Below are 19,686 nucleotides of genomic sequence, written 5' to 3'. Positions count from 1 at the left end.
GATAAAAATAATAGCTTTTAAAGAAAATCCACAGTACGTGATTAGGTAGAAGGAAACTGTCCTGAAGTCTCTCCTTGATGATGATCAGATCTATATGGAACGTATATCCATTCCTTTAAGAAGCTGGAATTTTTTTTTTAAGATTTTATTTATTTATTGGACACAGAGAGAGAGAGCAAGAGAACACAAGCAGAGAGAGCAGGAGAGAGAGAAGCAAGCTCCCTGCTAAGCAAGGACCCTGATGTGGGACTCAATCATAGGACCCCGGGACCAAGACCTGAGCGGAAAGCAGACTGTTAACGGACTGAGCCACCCAGGTGCCCCTACCAGTACTTGTTTTTATATCTTTTTGACTATAGCCGTTCCAGTAGGTGATATTTCACTGTTGTGATATTTCATTGTTGTTTTATTTTTTTTTTAAGATTTTATTTATTTATTTGAGAGAGAGACAGTGAGAGAGAGCATGAGCGAGGAGAAGGTCAGAGAGCGAAGCAGACTCCCCATGGAGCTGGGAGCCTGATGCGGGACTCGATCTTGGGACTCCGGGATCATGACCTGAGCCGAAGGCAGTCGTCCAACCAACTGAGCCACCCAGGCGCCCCTTCATTGTTGTTTTAATTTGTACTTCTTTGGTGACTTCTATTTCTTTTTCTCACAGATACTTTGCAATGTGTAATTCTGCCTTTACTACTCTTCTTTTAAAGATTTATTTATCTATTTATTTATTTGAGAAAGAGAGAGAGACGGAGCTGGGATAGGGGCAGAGGGAGAGAGAAACTCAAGCCCATGGCCACTGAGCTTAGAGCCTAGTGCGAGGGTGGATCCCATGATCCTGACATCAGACCTAAGCTGAAACCAAGACTGGGATGCTTAACCCACTGAGCCACCCTAGCGCCCCTACCTTTACTATTCTGAAGGGGAACCCGAAGATAATATAGCTGAACTACGTCCCCATAACAAAATACCATTTGCTTCACCAACTGCAGCACAAAAGATGTATAAAGAGAAGCTAATGTGTAATAAAGTGATACCCACTTCAACATAGACGCACAAGAGACACAGAGCCAGATCTTATTTCAAAAGATAGAATTATTGTACATTTGAAAGCGACAGAGCAGTCTGACACAGGAGGGCTCAGGCAGCACTGTCACGTGCAACACAATTTTTCCAAGATTGTGGTCAAATATTAAAAGAAAGCAGGGTCAAATTGTGGTCAAAAAAAAAAAAATTGTGGTCAAATATTTTTAAAAAGACCAGGTTGGAAGCAGCAGAGTGAGATGGGGATGGGGGGAGGGTGCGAGACAAGACCGTACCTGAAGGGTACGGTGGGATCAGGAGGCCTTGCAGGTCAGATGTGTCCAACATTGGCTCAGCGCTCAGAAAACCGTTCCCTTACCCTGGGTGACCCCAGCGGACTACATTTCCCAGCATATTCTCGCAGACGGTGCAACCACGTGATGGATTCTGGCCAATGGAACATGACCAAAAGTAATAAGCGATTTGAATGAAAGCCTGTCTGGCCTGAGGCCAAGGTGTCTGAAACTTCAACACGGAGGTTCAAATCCGCCCCCCCAGCCCTGCCCAGCACACCGGGGCCATTCCCTCCCCTATCCCTACTCCTCAGTTTCCACCCTCTGTGAAGTGTGGATCGTAATCCCCCTCTTACAGGATTGCTAGGCTATGACTTAAAAACATTGGCAATTCTTTACCCAGTCGAATCCTGGGTTTTCTGGTGGGATTGTGTTATACTGAGTGCGGAGTCCCAAAAAAGCTACCTTGGGCAGGGGGTTGCCGAAGACGAAACGTTTACTCTTTTTCTTTTATGAAGGGAAGGATAGAAAGACTCTGATGTTTCAAGAAACTGGAAAGGTGCAGTTTAAAAATTAAAAGCAAAAAAAAAAATTTTTTTTTTAACTACTTCTTTGGGCCAGGTGCTTAACAAATGCTTGCCAGCAGGCGCCTGACTAACTCAGTCGGAAGAGCATGTGACTCTTGGTCTCCTGGTTGGGAGTTCGAGCCCCACTTTGGATGTAGAGATGACTTAAAAATAAAAATATTAAAAAACACAAAATGCCAGGGTGCCTGGGTGCCTCCGTTAGTTAAGCGTCCGACTCTTGATTTCAGCTCAGGTCATGGTCTCAGAGTGTGGAATCGAGCCCTGCTTGATCTGGGGCTCTGAGTTCAGTGGGGAGCCTGCTTCTTCTCTTTCCTTATGCTCCTCCCCCTGTTTACCTAAGCTCTCTCTCTCTGTCTAAAATGAATAAATAAGCCTTTAAAAAAAAAAAAATGCCTGTTGGGGGCCTCCTGGGTGGCTCAGTCCTTAAGCATCTGCCCAGGGTCCTGGGATCTAGCCCTGCATCTGGCTCCTTGCTCCATAGGAAGTAGGCTTCTCCCTCTCCTACTCCCCCTTCTTGTGCTCCCTCTCTCACTGTGTCTCTCTGTCAAATAAACAAAATCTTAAAAAATAATGCCTGTTGGATTATAGTAAATTATGTCAAATTAAGAGACTGGTTTTTCAAGGGGAGCCTGCATGGCTCAGTCCGTTAAGCTTTTGGCTCAGGCCATGATCTCAGGGGTTGTGAGAGTTGTCTCTCTCCCTCAGCTCTTCCCCCCATGCCTACTCTCTTGAGCTCTCTCTCAAATAAATAAATAAATAAGTTAAAAAAAATTTTTAAATTGGGCTCTCTGCTCTTCCCTGTTCGACAGACAGCCTCATCTTCAGGTGCAGTGCCAGCTGCCTGCCCGAGACACGATGGTGAAGGTCTAGAGTGAATGGACTGGCAAAGTGGATATTGTCGCCATCAACGACCCTTTCATTGATCTCAACTACATAGTCTATGTTCCAGTATGATTCTACCCACAGTAAATTCCACGGCACAGTCAAGGCTGAGAACGGGAAGCTTGTCATCAATGGGAAGTCCATCTCCATCTTCCAGAAGCGAGATCCCGCCAGCATCAAATGGGGCAATGCTGGTGCTGAGTATGTTGTGGAGTCCACTAGGGTCTTCACCATGGAGAAGGCTGGGGCTCACTTGAAGGGCGGGGCCAAGAGGGTCATCATCTCCACTCCTTCTGCTGACGCCCCCATGTTTGTGATGGGTGTGAACCATGAGAAGCATGACAACTCCCTCAAGATTGTCAGCAATGGCTCCTGTAACACCAACTGCTTGGCTCATCTGGTCAAGATCATCCATGACAACTTCGGCATCATGGAGGGGCTCATGACCACCGTCCATGCCATCACTGCCACCCAGAAGACTGTGGACGGTCCCTCTGGGAAGCTGTGGCGTGACGGCTAAGGGGCTGCCCAGAACATCATCCCTGCTTCCATTGGTGTGGCCAGGGCTGTAGGCAAGGTCATCCCTGAGCTGAATGGAAAGCTCACTGGCATGGCTTTCCATGTCCCCACCTCCAACTTGTCTGTCATGGATCTGAACTGCCACCTGGAGAAAGCTGCCAAATATGATGACATCAAGAAGGTGGTGAAGCAGGAATCAGAGGGCCCCCTCAAGGGCATCCTGGAGTACCCTGAGGACCAGGTTGTCTCCTGCAACTTTAACAGTGACACCCACTCTTCTACCTTCGATGCCGAGGTTGGCATTGCTCTCAATGACCACCTTGTCAAGCTCATTTCTTGGTATGACAATGAATTTGGCTACAGCAACCAGGTGGTGGACCTTATGGTCTACATGGCTTCCAAGGAGTAAGAGCCCCCTGGACCACCAGCCCCAGCCAGAGCAAAAGGAAGAGAGAGGCCCTCAGCTGCTGGGGAATCCCTGCCCCAACTTATCCCCCAAAACACTGAGAATCTCCCAACCTCCACTGTTTCCATCCCAGACTCCGTGGAGAAGGGGAGGGGCTTGGGGAGCCCTACTTTGTCATGTACCATTAATAAAGTATACTGTACCCAGCCAAAAAAAATTTTTTTTAATTTAAAATTTTTTAAATAATTTTTTTTAGAAAGAGAGAGAGCGAGAGAAAACATGCATGATGGGGGTGGGGGGAGGACAAGGACTTGATCTCAGGACCCTGAGCCCAAGGCGTCTTAACCGACTGGGCCACCCAGGTGCCCCAATATATATATTTTTTTTTTTTAAAGAAAGAGACTGGTTCTTCACGATTACAAAAAAGCTCTGAATTTTATCGTTAATGTAAAAATGTGTGTAGACTCCACCATTTTTATAGCATGTATACTAACTTTTTAAGACTTTCAGAAAATGTACATTGAAATTGATGTGAAAAAAAATTGAAACTGTATTATTGGAAGTCATGTAAAATAGACTGATTAGAAAAGTTTTTCCCCCCATAGCTAATAGAGAATAATCACAAGGCTTTTCATTTCTAGCTGTTGGAAGTATGGTTCTTAGAGTGAATAAATCAGGACTAGGACTCCCCTCCCCCCCACGCAAAAAGAAAAGAAAAGAAAAGAAAAGGTACTCGTGAGGTGGGTAGGGACAGACTGATCTTGGCTGTGGAAATAGGCCCACACCACCACCGTGTGGCCGTTTTCGGAATTTGCAGGCAGCACCTTTCAGAAATCACTTGGGTGGGGGCGCCTGGGTGGCTCAGTGGGTTAAAGCCTCTGCCTTCTGCTCGGGTCATGATCCCAGGGTCCTGGAATCGAGCCCCGCGTCGGGATCTCTGCTCGGTGGGGAACCTGCTTCCTCCTCTCTCTCTCTCTGCCTACTTGTGGTCTCTGCCTGTCAAATAAATAAATAAAATCTTTTAAAAAAGAAAAGAAAAGAAAAAACAGAAATCCCTTGGGGCAAGTAAGAATTAGGACGGGAGGCAGAATCCGGGTGAGGAGATTCTGAGGGGTCCAGACTGAATATTCCAGCTGCCAAGACAGAGGAGGGGGAGATGTGGTAAGATTTCTTGTGGAGAAACTGACTCTCCCTCCTCTGTGTCAGGGATATCCCCTAAAGCAGTGGTGCTCAAAGTGGGTTGTTGGAAGTATTTACATGAGCATTTACTGGATGCTGGAAACTGTCCTAGGTGCTGGAGACACCGTGGTAAATGAAACCAAGATGCCTGCCCTCATGGAGATTGGGTTATAATGGGGAAACAGGCATTCAATGTGATAACAGAATTACCAGTATAGATAGTATCAGTGATCCTAAGATACACATAGCTTACAACTGATGACATCTTAGACTCAATTAAATATTCAAAGGCGTTGAGGGCTATGAAAAAAGAATAGGTCAGGGTAAAGGAGATTGAAAATTTGGGGAGAGGATGGTTGCCACATTCAATAGGGTATTCAAGATAGACTTTGCTAAGAAGGTGATACTTGGGTAAAGATTTGAAGGAGGAGAGGGGCTGAATAGGGTTTTTCTGCAGGGAAAACACTCAGGCAGAACAGATGGTGCAAAGGCCCTGAGGTAGGAGTGTGTCTGGGTTTGTCTGTGGAACAAAAAGGATGCCAATGTTGCTAGATTGAAAGAGCAAGGGGGAGTGAGGAGAGATAATTGTCAGAGAGGGAATGAGGCCAAAATCGTAAAAGGCCTTTCCTTCTTTTTTCATTTTACTTATTATTTACTTATTTATTTGAAAGAGAGAGAGCATGAGTGGGGGTAGCAGAGCCCGATGTGGGGCTCAATCCCAGGATCAAGAGCTGAGCCTAAGGCAGATGCTTAACCAATAGAGCCACCCAGTCTCCCCACAAAGGGCCTTTCAATTCCATGATGCATTGGTACCTCTGATCCTTCGAGCCTACCCTTTTTTTCTTAATCACCTCATCTCCTCTCATGTCCTCTCTCCCTGTCTTAGATTCTAAGGGCAAGCACCACAGTCATGTCCTTGCACACATGAAATCAACTTCCTTGCTCTTTCTCCCTCCAGCACACCTGCCTGGCCAAACCCGAGCCCTGGTTAAAATGGACTCTGCCTTTTCTGTGCCTGCTCCCACCCAGCTGAGCTTGCAAATGGACACACTTGAGCTGTGTGACAGCAAAGCTCAAGTGACCATTCATTCAGAACTGATCTGCAAGGCCTCTCTGGCTCTGTTCTCCATTCTCTAAGAAATCGTGTTCTCACCTTCTCTCTCAAAACCTCCAGCGTCCCTCCCCCTCTTTGCTCTCACTTCTTCTTTTGCTGAGAAAACAGAAGCCACCAAAAGAAAACTTCCCAATGCTTACCCCAGGGCCACTGTTAGCTCACCTACAGAAGTACATACAGTGCTGTCCCTCCCATGACCATGACCATGTTTGAACACCTCCACTTGGGCTCTGAATCCCTTCCCCTCTCCCTACTCAGAACATTCCCTCTTGCAATGTTTCCTTCTCTCTCTTGCATCATTGTTTGTACACCCCTGGAGCTCTTGTTCCTTTAGGATTCCCCTTCACCAAATGCCCACACTTCCTCATGGTGCTGTTGAGAATACTTCCTGAAACTTGTGGATCTTAGACCCACTTCTCTGCCTCCCTCCTCCTCCCACTTGTAATTCCATCTGGGAGCCCCAGTGCTGGGTATTAATCTAACAAAAATAATTACATAACTATATTAAACAGGAAAGGGGAGAGTGCGTGTAAGAAGTGTGGGTAGAGGAGTACCTGGGTGGCTCAGTTGTTAAGTGTCTGCCTTTGGCTCAGGTCATGATCTCAGGGTCCTGGGATTGAGCCCTGGGTCGGGCTCCCTGTTCCTCGGGAAGTCTGCTTCTCCCTTTCCCTCTCCCCACTTCTTGTGTGCCGTCTCTCACTGTCTCTCTCTCTGTCAAATAAATAAATAGAATCTTTAAAAAAATTTTTTTAATAATCAGGGAATGGGGGCACCATTAACAGAGAGTTAAGCCTCTGCCTTCGGCTCAGGCCATGGTCTCAGGGTCCTGGGATCGGCCCACATCAGGCTCTCTGCTTGGCAGGAAGTCTGCTTCCCACTCTCTCTCTCTGCCTGCTGCTCTGCCTGCTTGTGATCTCTCTCTCTCTCTCTCTTTTTCTCTCTCTGTGTGTCAAATAAATAAATAAAGTCTTTTAAATAAATAAATAAATAATCAGGGGATGAATGTTTCAAGAACAATGGAAGAACTTTTTTTCCCCTTTACCTATCAGATAACATATAGCCTTATCGCTCCTGTACATCATCACATGTTCTCTGGGGAGTAATTAAGCAATATGTACCCAAATCTACAACTTCTATCCGGTCACTGCTGGAGCAATTATGGTTCTAGAAATAGTAAATGCAGGGGCGCCTGGCTGGCTCACTCGGTGGAACACGTGACTCTTGATCCTGGGGTCATGAGTTTGAGCCCCATGAGCCCCACGTCGGGTATAGAGATCACTTAAAAAAAAATAGAAAATTTCATGCAGATATTATGGAATGAGTACAGAGGAAAATACATATGCAGAAGATGACCGCTGCTTTGTTTATAATATTGATAAAGGAACATAACTAACTTAGGGCAAGGGGTTTATAGTATTACATTTATACCCTGGAATACTATGTAGTTTTGTTTTGTTTTGTTTTGTTTTTTAGTTTGTTTGTTTTAGTAATCTCTACACCCAACATGGGGATTGAACTCAGGACCCTGAGATCAAGAGTTGCAGGCTCTTCCTACTGAGCCAGCCAGGAGCCCCTGGAATGGAATGTAGCTGTTTGAAGAATGAGACATGCTAAAAACAAACAAACAAACAAACAAACAAACCATGCTGAATGCAAGGCGCGAAGGATACTGATGTCCACCACTTGCCTGGAAAGCAAGAGAAGCAGACAGATTGAGGAATGGACAGAACCGGGTTTCTCCACTTTGACACTACTGACCTTTGCTGGTGGGGCAGGGGCTGTCCTGTGTATTGTAGGATGCTTAGCAGCTTCCCTAGCCCCTACCCAGGAGATGCCAGTAAACCCCTACCCAGTCATGACACCCCAAACATCCCCAGACTATGTCAAATCCCTGTAGGGAAAAGAGCTTCCCAGCTGAGAACAACTTAGATAAAGAGATGGAGAGATGGATAGAAATGTGGCCAAGTGATGCCTGGGTGGCTTAATCCATTGAATGTCTGCCTTTGGCTCAGGTCATGATCTCAGGGTCCTGAGATCGAGCCCCGAATCAGGGAGGGGTCCTGCTTCTCCCCCTCCCTCTGCTGCTCCCCCTGCTTGTGCTCTTTCACGCTCTCTGTGTCATATAAATAAATAAAATATTTAAAAAGAAACAAGAAAGAAATGTGATTAAGCAAATAAAGCAATGGTAGAATCTAGGTGGTGGGTACCTGAGTCTTCACTCTAAAAATTTTCCCATTTTGGTCTATGTCTGAAATTTTTCACACTTAAGGGCTGAAGAAAAAAGGAATGAAGTAATCTATATGCTGTGTTTCCTTTTCTTTTTTTTCTGTAAGATTTTACTTTTTAAAGTAATCTCTACACCTCACATGGGGCTTGAACCCCTAGATCCAGAGTTGCATGTTCTACTGACGGAGCCAGCCGGGTATCCCACCTGGTTTTCATTTATTTGTTTGTTTGTATATTTATTTATTTTAAAGATTTTATGTATTTATTTGACAGAGATCACAAGTAGGCAGATGGCAAGCAGAGAGAGCGTGGCGGGGGCCGGGGGGAGCAGGCTGCTTGCTGAGCAGAGAGCTGGATGTGGGGTTCGATCCCAGGACCCTGGGATCAAGCTAATGATGTTTATAAATGCCAATTGTTTAGGGAAGAGGAATATCGTGTTTACAACTTACTTGAAATATATATAATAAAAACATATGGGTTGGGGCGCCTGGGTGGCTCAGTGGGTTAAAGCCTCTGCCTTCTGCTCACATCATGATCTCAGGGTCCTGAGAACCAGCCCCACATCTGGCTCTCTGCTCAGCAGGGAGCCTGCTTTCCCCTCTGTCTGCCTACTTGTGATCTCTCTCTGTCTCTGTCAAACAAATAAATAAAATCTTTTTTAAAAAATCAGTTAAAAAAAAACAGATGGGTTGGTAGACAAATAGAGGAATGGACTGCTGGATAGAGGTGTATCAGAGGAAATGCAGCAAAATATATGACTTGTAGAATCTAGGTAGTAGGTAATGGGGTTCACTATACAATTCTTTCAACTTTGCTATTGCTTCAATATTGCTATCTTCATAATTTGTCAGGGAAAATAAATCAAGTCATAGTGCTGTGCACTTAAGATTGGTGCATTTTACTATAGGTAAGTTACATCTACATTTTTTCTTTAAAAAAATATTTTGCTTATTTATTTGAGAGAGAGAGCATGTGGCGGGAGGGGCAGAGGGAGAGGTAGAAGTAGACTCCAGGCTGAGCAGGGAGCCGGATGTGGGACTCCATCCCAGGATTCCCGGATCGTCACCTGAGCTGAAGGCAGATCCTTAACCGACTGAGCCACCCAGGCACCCCACCTCTAAGTTTTTCTTAAAGTCCAAGGTATATGGTTAAGTGAAGAAAAAGAAACAGAAGTTACTGATCAATAAGTACAGTCTGCTTCTATTTACTTTAAAAAACGTGCAAGCTGATATTGATTTGCAGAGCTAAGCTAGAAAACCAAAAACAACAAATAGTTCCTCAGAAATGCTTGCAGCATCCTGATCAGGGGGCTTGGCTAACAATGCAGATTCTTGGGCTCTGTCTCAGGCCTTTGGAATCAGGATCCCTGGGAGTGGTGCCCAGGAATCTGCATTTTCAGTAGATTTTTCTGATCTTCATTTAATATTTGAGAGGCTTAGTCAGTGAAAAAGAGGGCAGGCCCAGAGACAAAGACGCTGCCAATTATTTTTATGTTCTTTCCATGGTCATGGAGCTATGGACTATTTTTATTGGCGTGCGGGTGTTTCAGTATTTTCCAAATAAACCGGTAAGAGTCAGGGTCCCACTTATCATGGGACGGAACCCTGTAGTCTAACCTTCTTCCCTCTTCCCCCACATCCGCCCTCCCTTCTCCTGCCCAAGAAAACTCTTGTGGTTAATGAGTCTCGGAACAGTGAAGTGAAATGAAAGTCACAGATAAGAGCGACAGCCGCTGAAGGATTGAGTGGGGGTGGGGGAGGCCCCCTGCAGGAGACCGCCCCTCCCCACCCCCGAAGTTGGGGGTGAGGCGCGCCGGCGACACAAGCTGACCCTCTCTGGCGACCCCACAGAATACTCCACACATCCCTCCAAAAACACCAGCAGCTTCCCGACCCGCGTCCGCAGTCCCCCCCCCCCCCCATTCCCAGAGAGCCTTCAGGCCCGGGTCACTTCCGAACCCCGGAGGTGGGCGGGGCACAGGGTGGAGACTCTGGGGGAAGAAAATGCATGGGTCTCCACCCGGTCCCTAGAGATGTCCCCGCTACCGCTGCTGCTGCTCCTGCTGCTGCCGCCGCCGCCGCTGACTGTGGAGCCCGCCCGGGCCTCGCTGATCCGGTACCGGGGACCCCATCACCACCCCAAACCGGGGACGGCTCCTCCCCCTCTTGCCCTTTAAGTCTGGGGCCCCTCAGTTCAGTGACTCCCAAGCCTAGCACCCCAAGACTTATGATTCCTATCTCTTGGGTTCACAGATCTCCAAACGGGGCTCTCACCCGGCAGGGGGTGGGAGGGTTCCACCCTGTTAGGTCCTAAGAGGGCAGCCCTTTCAGTCTAAGTTCCTCCAACCCTGAGACCCTGCACTGGGGGACTCCTCTGTCCTTCCTGTCTCCAGACAAGTTTTGGGAGGACCCCACAGATCCCACCCTGAGCTCTGATGATCTTGTACTGGGGTCTCCAGACGTGCGACTCCCCATACCCCAACCCAACAAGATCTTGGAGACTCAGAGCTGTGACTCCCCTAGACTCACATCTTCCAAACTGTTTAGGTCTCAAGAAGTCCAGTTTTGGGGATCCCAGTGACCTGCTCCTTTCCCTGGCCTCTGGTGCCACACACCCCAATCTCTCACTTCTTCTCCTCTCTTCTCCCATCCCCTAGAATTCTTGATTTGGGGGTCCTCTTCCAGGAAACATTTTCCCCACTTGACATTCTTGAGTCTCTCAAAGATTGAGTCATGGGGGGCAAAGATGTGAGGGAGGGAGCAGGGCTCCAAGGAGTGACTAAGAACAGGATAAAAATATTACTGCACAGGATGTTTGCTAACCTGCTTTTTGAACCAAAAAGCTCATGGCCATTTCCCAAGCCAGCGCAAAGGATAGTGATTCTCAGAATCATTTCAAGACCAACAGCATCTGCATGACCCAGGAACTTGGTAGAAATGCAAATTCTCAGGCTCCATCTTGGACCTAGTGAATCAGAAGGGACAAGCTCTGAATTTCACCTCTCAGTCAGGGGTTGGCAAACACTTAGTTCAAGGGCCAAATTCATCCTGCTATGGAGTTTGACAAAACCCAGTCATGTTGGCCAGGACTGTTTCCATGCTATACTCACAGAGGTGAGTGGTTGCAACAGACACCAATGGCGGGTTAAGTTTTTACAAAATCTTTGCCCTTCACTCCTGCTCTAGGTGGTTCGTCCTGCTAAATTTGACAACCACTGGCATTGAGGGCTACTTTCTCCTTTTTTTTTTTAATTTGACCACATAAACATTTGTTTGTTTGTTTGTTTGATGGGGGGTGGGTAGGGAGAGGGAGAGCCTACAAGCAGGGAAAGAGGCAGAGGGAGAAGCAGGGTCCCCACTGAGCAAGGAGCCCCAATGCAGGACGTGATCCCAACTCTGGGATCATGAGCTGAGCCACCCTGGGTGCCCCTACTTTCTCCTTTTTAGTGCTTGAATGGATTCCATTCTATGCATGTTCCATGCAGAGCCAAGGCCTAGCTAGTTGGTCTCCAGTTTTCAAAATTAGATACATCCTCATAAACACCTCTTAGTGTACTTGTCCAGTGATCTCCTATAGATGAAACTCATTGAACCGAAATTAAGTTGGGCTAAAATGGGTGCAAATTTAAGCCCTATGATACATACTTGACGAATCATCCTCCAGAAAGTTTGTATCAATCCACATCAATTCACAATCCCCTAGCCAACAGTATCGTTGTTCTTTGCCAGTCTGTAGGGTCAGAAAAGGTTTCTGACTCCTGTCATTTGTATTCCTTTGACGACTACTGGGGTTGAACATCTAACATAAAAGGATGTTATTTGTTTGTACTTCTTTTGCCTGTTTATGTCCTTTGCCTATTTTCCTACCGGATATCAAGAACTGTGAAGTTAGTTTCATTTCATGGGTGCTCATAGAAAACACAAAACTCCCAGGTCAGAGACAAGGACAGGTTATTACTCTTGGCAACAGTAGTAGCCAGGTTGCTAGTTCTCTGAGCCCCAGTTACCGTGTGGTGAGATGAAGAGGGCTGGCTGGGACCTGCACATGCAGTAAGGTATATTACAGGAAAGGAACCCAAAGTTTAGGGAAACTGAACCTTTTATGGTATATCATAAACCTGCTTGCTCTTTGCCCCAGAGGGAGACACTGTCTTTCTCCCAAAGCTATTCACTAAAGGAAATCCTTGACAAAGTCCCTCTTTGGAAATGTGAGAGAACCATGGCGAATTGTCTCCCCAATGCTGGGTTGTTTATCTTACTCTTATTTGTTTGTAAAAATTATTTGCATATTAAAGGTACTAACTCTTTGGCATATAACCTGTAATTATTTCCCCTAGATTAAAAAAAAACACAACTTTTTTAATAGCTTTGTGTGTTGGGAAAAGGGAGTACAAAGTTTTAAAATTTTAGAGTCCCATTCATCAACATTCTCCCCAATAATTTCTGATCTTGTTATCATGCTTTGAAATGCCAGAGTCATTTAAACATTTTACTTCATTCTAGTGCTCTTAAATATTACATTTAATGGGGGTGCCTGGGTGGCTCAGTCAGTTAGGCATCTGCCTTCGGCTCAGGTCAAGATCCTGGAGTCCTGGGATCAAGCCCTGCATCGGGCTCTCTGTTCAACGAGGGGTCTGCTTCTCCCTCTCCCCTTGCTCCTCCCCGACTTGTTCTCACTCTTTCTCTCTTGCTCACTCTCTCTCAAGTAAATAAGAAAATAATCTTTTAAAAAATTACATTTCACCTTAACTCTTTGATTATCTGGAACATAGTTTAATATAAATAATGAAATTGGGATTTGGTGCTTGTCCTCTCCCCCCAGCAATAAGGAAAATTGTCTCTAACATCATGATGAGAAGCATGCAAGGAACGGTTTCTGCAAAGGCTAGTTTTTTTTTTTTTTTTAGACTTTATTTATTTATTTGACAGACAAGGATCTCAAGTAGGCAGAGAGGCAGGCGGTGAGAGAGGGGGAAGCAGGCTCCCTGCTGAGCAAAGAGCCCGATTTGGGGCTCCATCCCAGGACCCTGGGATTATGACCTGAGCCGAAGGCAGAGGTTTTAACCCACTGAGCCACCCAGGTGCCCTGCAAAGACTAGTTTTATGTTTAGGGTTTTTGGAAACCTTTGTGAATGTCAACTTCCTGAGGATGGTTTATTTTATGTTATTTGGAATGTCTCTTATTTTTTTTTTTTAAAGATTTTATTTATGTATTTGACAGACAGAGATCACAAGTCGGCAGAGAGGCAGGCAGAGAGAGGGGGAAGCAGGCTTCCTGCTGAGTAGAGAGCCCGATGCGGGGCTTGATCCCAGGACCCTGAGATCATGACCCGAGCCGAAGACAGAGGCTTTAACCCACTGAGCCACCCAGGCGCCCCTGGAATGTCTCTTATTGAAAGATTCTGGGGGGAAACTCTGTTTGGGATGGCTTGCTCTTGTAAAGTCTTTGGGGAAATTTGTCATCATGGTTTGATATGTGTTTCGTTGGGTTTCCTGGAAGGTTGTTATTGTAGGGTTTCTGGTAATGACAGTTATTGTAGGGCCATAGAGACATTTGCTTTATCATTATATCCTATTTGGAACATTCTGTCATAGAGGGTCTCCAGGAAGAGTAGTTTCCTAACTGTCAGTGTTCTCCCCAACAGGATCCCTCTCCGCCGAGTCTACCCTGGACGTGGGACCCTGAACCCACTGAGGGGATGGGGGAAGCCAGCAGTGCCCCCCAGTTTGGAGGCCCCATCCCCTGGGGACAAGCCTGTCTTTGTACCTCTCTCTAATTATCTGAATGTGAGTCACGGCCCCAGAGAGTCCCTGCCCTCCTCCCCACTTAGGAAGCCAAGCTGTTCATTCCCCCTTTCTCCTGTTTTGCCATCAGGCCCAGTATTATGGGGAAATTGGACTGGGGACACCCCCACAAAACTTCTCTGTCGTCTTTGACACTGGCTCCTCCAACCTCTGGGTCCCATCCATAAGATGCCACTTCTTGAGTCTGCCCTGCTGTGAGATTTCTTTCTTTCTTTCTTTTTAAATTTTATTTTATTTATTTATTTGACAAAGAGAGATCCGAGATCCTAAGTAGGCAGAGAAGCAGGCAGGAGCGGGGTGGCGGGGGGGTGGGGGGGTGGGGAAGCAGGCTCCCTGCTAAGCAGAGAGCTCAATGTGGGACTCAATCCCAGGACCCTGGGATCATGAACTGAGCCAAAGGCAGAGGTTTTACCCCACTGAGCCACCCAGGTGCCCCGCTGCTGTGAGATTTCATGGGGGATGATAAGGCTGAACAGAGGTGATGAGAGAAGGGAGGCCTGGTTCTTGGCTTCCCAAGGATTTCTGAGGCACTGTTCTCTTCTGACATGCATTCAGGGGTGACAAGGGCACAGAGGCAGGAGGCACTGAGGATATTCCCTTTCCCCAGTGACACCTCCCTGATCTTCTGACCTAGGGTTCCACCACCGCTTCAACTCCAAAGCCTCCAGCTCCTTCCAACCCAATGGGACCAAGTTTGCCATTCAGTATGGAACTGGGAAGCTAGATGGCATCCTGAGTGAGGACAAGCTGACTGTGCGTGACCCTTGACCCCAGGAGGACTTGAGCCTGGGAGAACCCCAATGTCTAAGATGATCTGGCTTAGGGAGGTGCCTTAGGAGGCGGGGCTTCCTGGGCAAATGCATGAGGCTTCTGGAGTGAGGGGCGGGGCTTCTTGGGTAAAAGGGGCAGGGTTTCTCAAGCAGGGGTGGGGCTTCCTGGTTAAAGGGGTGGGCTTCTTAAGTGGAGAAGCAAAGCTTCCTAGGCAGTTGAAGTTGTTTTCAAATGTCTCCAAATGTGGGATTCAGAACTTGCTTCATTTGCATCTGTCCCTAGATTGGAGGAATTAAGGGTGCATCAGTGATTTTTGGAGAGGCTCTGTGGGAGCCCAGCCTGGTCTTCACGTTTGCCCACTTCGATGGGGTACTGGGCCTCGGTTTCCCCATTCTGGCCGTGGGAGGAGTTCGGCCCCCGCTGGATACACTGGTGGACGAGGGGCTACTGGATAAACCCATCTTCTCCTTCTACCTCAACAGGTAATGGGGAAGGGTCTACCTTCCTATGAGTCCTAGTCCCAGGAAGTGGGTTCTGTTTTTAGCAAGTCCCTTACCCACTAAAGGAAGTCTCATCCTGCGCTCACCAAGTCACCGACCCAATCAATATAAGTAATACCTGTTCAAAAGTTCCACTGACCAAGCAACCTTAAGACCCATGAAAGACACTCACCATCATTTTAAATGCTCCACGTTCCAAACTCAAACCAGGAAACTCCATGCTCTACCTACTCAACTTAGGAATCCCCTCTTCACCATACAGAAAACCCAAATGCTATTTGAGAATGCACTCCAGAAGTCAGAAGTTACCCATTTTATTTTTTAAAAAGATTTTTATTATTTATTTATTTATTTATTTATTTGGGAGAGCGAGAGATCACAAGTAGGCAGAGCAGTAGGCAGAGAGAGAAGGGGAAGCAGGCTTCCTGCTGAGTAGAGAGCCTGATGCAGGGCTCGATCCCAGGACCCTGAGATCATGACCTGAGCCGAAGACAGAGGCTTAACCCACTGAGCCACCCAGGTTCCCCTAAGTTACCCATTTTAATCTAAGAAGTCCCAGGCACCTTTTTTTTTTTTTTAAAGATTATTTATTTATTTATTTGACAGAGAGAGAGATCACAGGTAGGAAGAGAGGCAGGCAGAGAGAGAGAGGAGGAAGCAGGCTCCCTGCTGAGCAGAGAGCCCGATGTGGGACTCGATCCCAGGACCCTGAGATCATGACCTGAGCCGAAGGCAGCGGCTTAACCCACTGAGCCACCCAGGCGCCCCCAGGTACCTTTTAGGAAGCTTGACCTTATGTTCAGAAATCTCCACCCACCATCCAGAAAGTCCCCACCTTCCCTCTGGAGGCCCATACGCCATAGGCATAAAATCCTGTGCACTTTCAGTTACCCTGATGTCCACCCCACTCAGTCAACCCACTGTGTAGATCTCTCCTCCTGCACCTCCAGGAATCACTGCCCTTCCTCCCCCCACTCTCAGCCAAATAGGAAGTTTACCACCTCTGAACTATGAGACCTACAATTCAGAAGCTCTCGCCATGCACCCAGGAAGCCACCCCACTTCTACCCAAGTCACGCCTGCCAAAGCCAATTCACAAACCCCAATGCTCCACTTAAATTCCACCCCAAAAATTCCATCTCCCACAGCCAAATCAAGAAGTCCCATCCTCACTTCAGAAAGCCCTCAGGACCCTACAATCCTGACCTTCCTCAAGAGCAGTCCTCTCTCTCTTCACTTCTTGCTTTGCCTCCCAGTCGCAACATCTAGGCCCTGCCTGTACCCGACTCCCACCTAGAACCTGGAGACCTTCCCTTGGCAGGAATTCCCTTCCTTGGCCCCTCCTGGGGCTAGCAAGGGAAACACCCATGACATTGCCAGTACTTTGCCTCTACAGGGATCCTAAGGCAGCGGATGGAGGAGAGCTGGTACTGGGTGGCTCAGATCCAGCTCACTATATCCCACCCCTCACTTTCTTGCCAGTCACGATCCCTGCCTACTGGCAGATCCACATGGAGCGGTGAGGGACCTGGCCTTCTAGGTCTGGGAGGAATGGGCTAGAGCCTCATCTCCAGTGTCCTGGGAGAATGGAGCTTGGAGGCCTGGACTCCTGGGTCTAAGGGAGGAGAGAGCTGGGGCCAGGATTCCCGGGTCTGAGGGAGGAGGGGCTAGGGGCCAGGATTCCCGGGTCTGAGGGAGGAGGGGCTAGGGGCCAGGGTTCCTGGGTCTGAGGGAGGAGGGGCTGGGGGGGGGCCAGGATTCCTGGGTCTGAGGGAGGACAGGCTGGGCTAGGGAGGAAGGGCAGAGGGCCTGGACTTTTAGGGCACTGGCTCCAATGTCTACTCCTTGCCCCCTCACAGTGTGAACGTGGGCACAGGGCTGACTCTTTGTGCTCAGGGCTGTGCTGCCATCCTGGACACAGGCACATCCCTCATCACAGGACCCACTGAGGAGATCCAGGCCCTGCATGCCGCCATTGGAGGAGTCTCCCTGCTGTTGGGGGAGGTGAGGACCCAGTGTCTGGTAGGGATTTGATGGAAAACAATGCCCAAGGGTGGGAATAAATGGTTAAGAGGTATCGCAGGATAAAAGGCACTGGGCATCACGAGCGACAGGCTGGGGCTAGTGGGAGGGAGTAAGGACCCCACCTAGGCCTCTGCCGAGTCACTCTGGACAGGAGGAGATGGTGATGGGGGTTTATTCAGGACTGAATGGGAGTGGGAAGCCTAAGGAGCCTGGCGGGGTCTGGGGGAGGTGTAAAGGAAGCGCAAGAAGAGTCAGGGGGCATTAGCCCCCGGACAGTAATCAGCCACAGAAGAGGGGAGCCCTTTCTGGGAGAGAGAAGAGATCCCAGAAGCAGCCTTGGGGAACACCACACAAAGAAGTGGAGACAGGGCAGGAGCAGCCCGAGGCATGGGAGAGTGGAGGCTCACAGAAGCTGTGCCAAGAGAGTTTCAGGCCTGGTGGGGGGCACGGTGCCACATCAAAGCTGCTCTCTCACTTCTATGTCAAGAAGCCCTGTAGCTCCCGGGGGGCAGGGGGGGTTCCTTCCAGGTCAGGATTTCTGTGACTCTATACCTGTTTTCTTTGGCATTACTGAGAGGGTAGAGAAAACTCAGTTTGTGGGGCTCCGAGTCAAATATCCAGGATGTGGGCTCGTAATGAGCCAAGTGAACCAGGAAGATCATAGTGGTTCAGTGTGGCTTGCCTGGGGTTGGGATTCAGCTCTGCCACGTAAGAACTATGCTGTCTTGGACAAGTCACTTAGTGTTCCTTGGTCTTGGTTTCCTAACCTCTAAAGTAGGGTCACTAATACCTCTTAGGTATGTTGTGGAATTGAATAAATTAACCCACTTAAGGTACTCGGAACAATGCTCTGATGCTGTCATCTCTCTCAAGAGAGATATACACTCAAAATTAGCTTCTCACCATTCCTTACCTTCCTAACAAGGTAATTACTATTGGTTTTTACGGAAAATAGACTTCCTGGTAGTCATTTACATTACAGTCATTTCCAAATGTAAACATTTACAATATTTACAGCCTAGCTTTGTATTCTTAAGGACTTGGGGGTGGTGGGATGGGAGAGCAGGTACCCCATCAGTCTAGAAAGGGCAGCTCTCGGCCACTCAGTTCCAGCTAAGTATTTCTGTACAGGGAAAGCCAGATCTGGTTTGTTGGAGAAAGCTGAAAACATTATTTGAAACCTCCTGGTTCATGAATAATAACACTCTTAGTATGTCAGGCATTCTTCCAAACTAACTCATTTATTTCTCACAAAATATCTCTTAAGTATTACTATCAACTAACACCTTCAAATTGGAAACTGAGGCACAGAGAGGCTAAGTGACTTGTCTAAGTTTGCACAGCACTGGACTCCAAGGATACAATCTGTACCACTGTGGTGTACAGTTGGTAAATAATTTTTAAAACATTTTGGAAACTGTTAGGCAATTGCAATACACCTGTGGGCTCTGTGTGCCTCACGGGGTCAGCATTTTTTGATCTACAAGTAGATGGAGGAAAAGGTTTGATCAAAAGGGAGCCTAAAGGAAGTGGCAATGATTATGTATGTGTGTGGTGGGCAGAGCCGGTAAGGATAGAGAAGGCAGTAGATCTTGACCACACAAGGCTCTGAGTATCTACTTTAAGCAGAGCAGGAATCCTTCAACTCCTCTTGTTCCTCTTTTCCTTCAGTACCTCATCCAGTGCTCGAAAATTCCAACACTTCCTCCAGTCTCCTTCCTCCTTGGTGGGGTTTGGTTTAACCTTACAGCCCAGGACTATGTCATCCAGGTAGGTGGTCGTAACAAGTCAGAGTGATGCAGTAAGATGGGATTTGAGAGGATGGAGCTGGGAGTGAGACATCACCAGGACTGAGGAGGGGGTCACAGAAACGCTTCTGGTGCCCGGGATTGTGGGCGGGGCAAGGCTCTGGCTCCCCGGGAAGAGGAGGGTTAGGTGCGCGTGACACACCCAGTGGCCTCTCTTGTCGTCCTGCAGATTGCTCGGGGTGGTGTTCGCCTCTGCTTGTCTGGCTTCCAGGCCCTGGACATGCCTCCGCCTGCAGGGCCCCTCTGGATTCTTGGCGATGTCTTCTTGCGGACCTATGTAGCGGTCTTCGATCGCGGGAACCTAACAGGCGGTGCCCGGGTGGGGCTGGCTCGCGCTCGCTCTCGGGAAGCAGGACCACAAGGGGGCGGGCCCGCGTGGGCGCAGGGCACCGGTTGGCGCGCTGGCTAGGCGCACGCGCACCGAGTGGTAGCCGAAGCATAACTAGCTACTCAGTAAAAACCCGTTATTTACATTGACCCTACCTGGGTTCCCCCCCTTTAAAAAAATTTTTTTAAGCGCACGATTTTTGGAGAGAAAAATTAGTGTTCAGCTCT

At 47.9% G+C, this 19,686-nt stretch overlaps 1 protein-coding gene and 1 pseudogene across 1 annotated transcript; both read left to right on the top strand.

Annotated features, from left to right (window-relative positions):
- Window positions 1-2,795: 2,795 nt before the first annotated feature.
- LOC116579877 lies at window positions 2,796-3,907 on the top strand (annotated as a pseudogene).
- Window positions 3,908-10,073: 6,166 nt separating this feature from the next.
- Window positions 10,074-19,655, top strand: NAPSA (napsin A aspartic peptidase). The gene is made up of 9 exons (XM_032325795.1): window positions 10,074-10,338; window positions 13,868-14,009; window positions 14,098-14,221; window positions 14,662-14,780; window positions 15,081-15,280; window positions 16,695-16,817; window positions 17,158-17,302; window positions 18,995-19,093; window positions 19,301-19,655. The coding sequence occupies exons 1-9, from the start codon at window positions 10,256-10,258 to the stop codon at window positions 19,538-19,540; spliced, it is 1,275 nt and encodes a 424-aa protein (XP_032181686.1). The 5' UTR covers window positions 10,074-10,255; the 3' UTR covers window positions 19,541-19,655.
- Window positions 19,656-19,686: the final 31 nt, after the last annotated feature.

This window comes from Mustela erminea, chromosome 19 (genome assembly GCF_009829155.1).
Source record: "Mustela erminea isolate mMusErm1 chromosome 19, mMusErm1.Pri, whole genome shotgun sequence".
NCBI classification, from domain to species: domain Eukaryota; kingdom Metazoa; phylum Chordata; class Mammalia; order Carnivora; family Mustelidae; genus Mustela; species Mustela erminea.
Note: the sequence above shows the minus strand (reverse complement) of the source record. Positions and strands in the feature narration are given on the sequence as shown.

Excerpts from the sequence above, each read along its gene's own strand:
- NAPSA (XM_032325795.1), top strand. The coding sequence starts at position 10,256 with ATGTCCCCGCTACCGCTGCTGCTGCTCCTGCTGCTGCCGCCGCCGCCG. Across the intron at positions 14,781-15,080 it reads TGAGTGAGGACAAGCTGACT|ATTGGAGGAATTAAGGGTGC; the intron begins GTGCGTGACCCT and ends ATCTGTCCCTAG. Across the intron at positions 19,094-19,300 it reads CCCAGGACTATGTCATCCAG|ATTGCTCGGGGTGGTGTTCG; the intron begins GTAGGTGGTCGT and ends GTCGTCCTGCAG.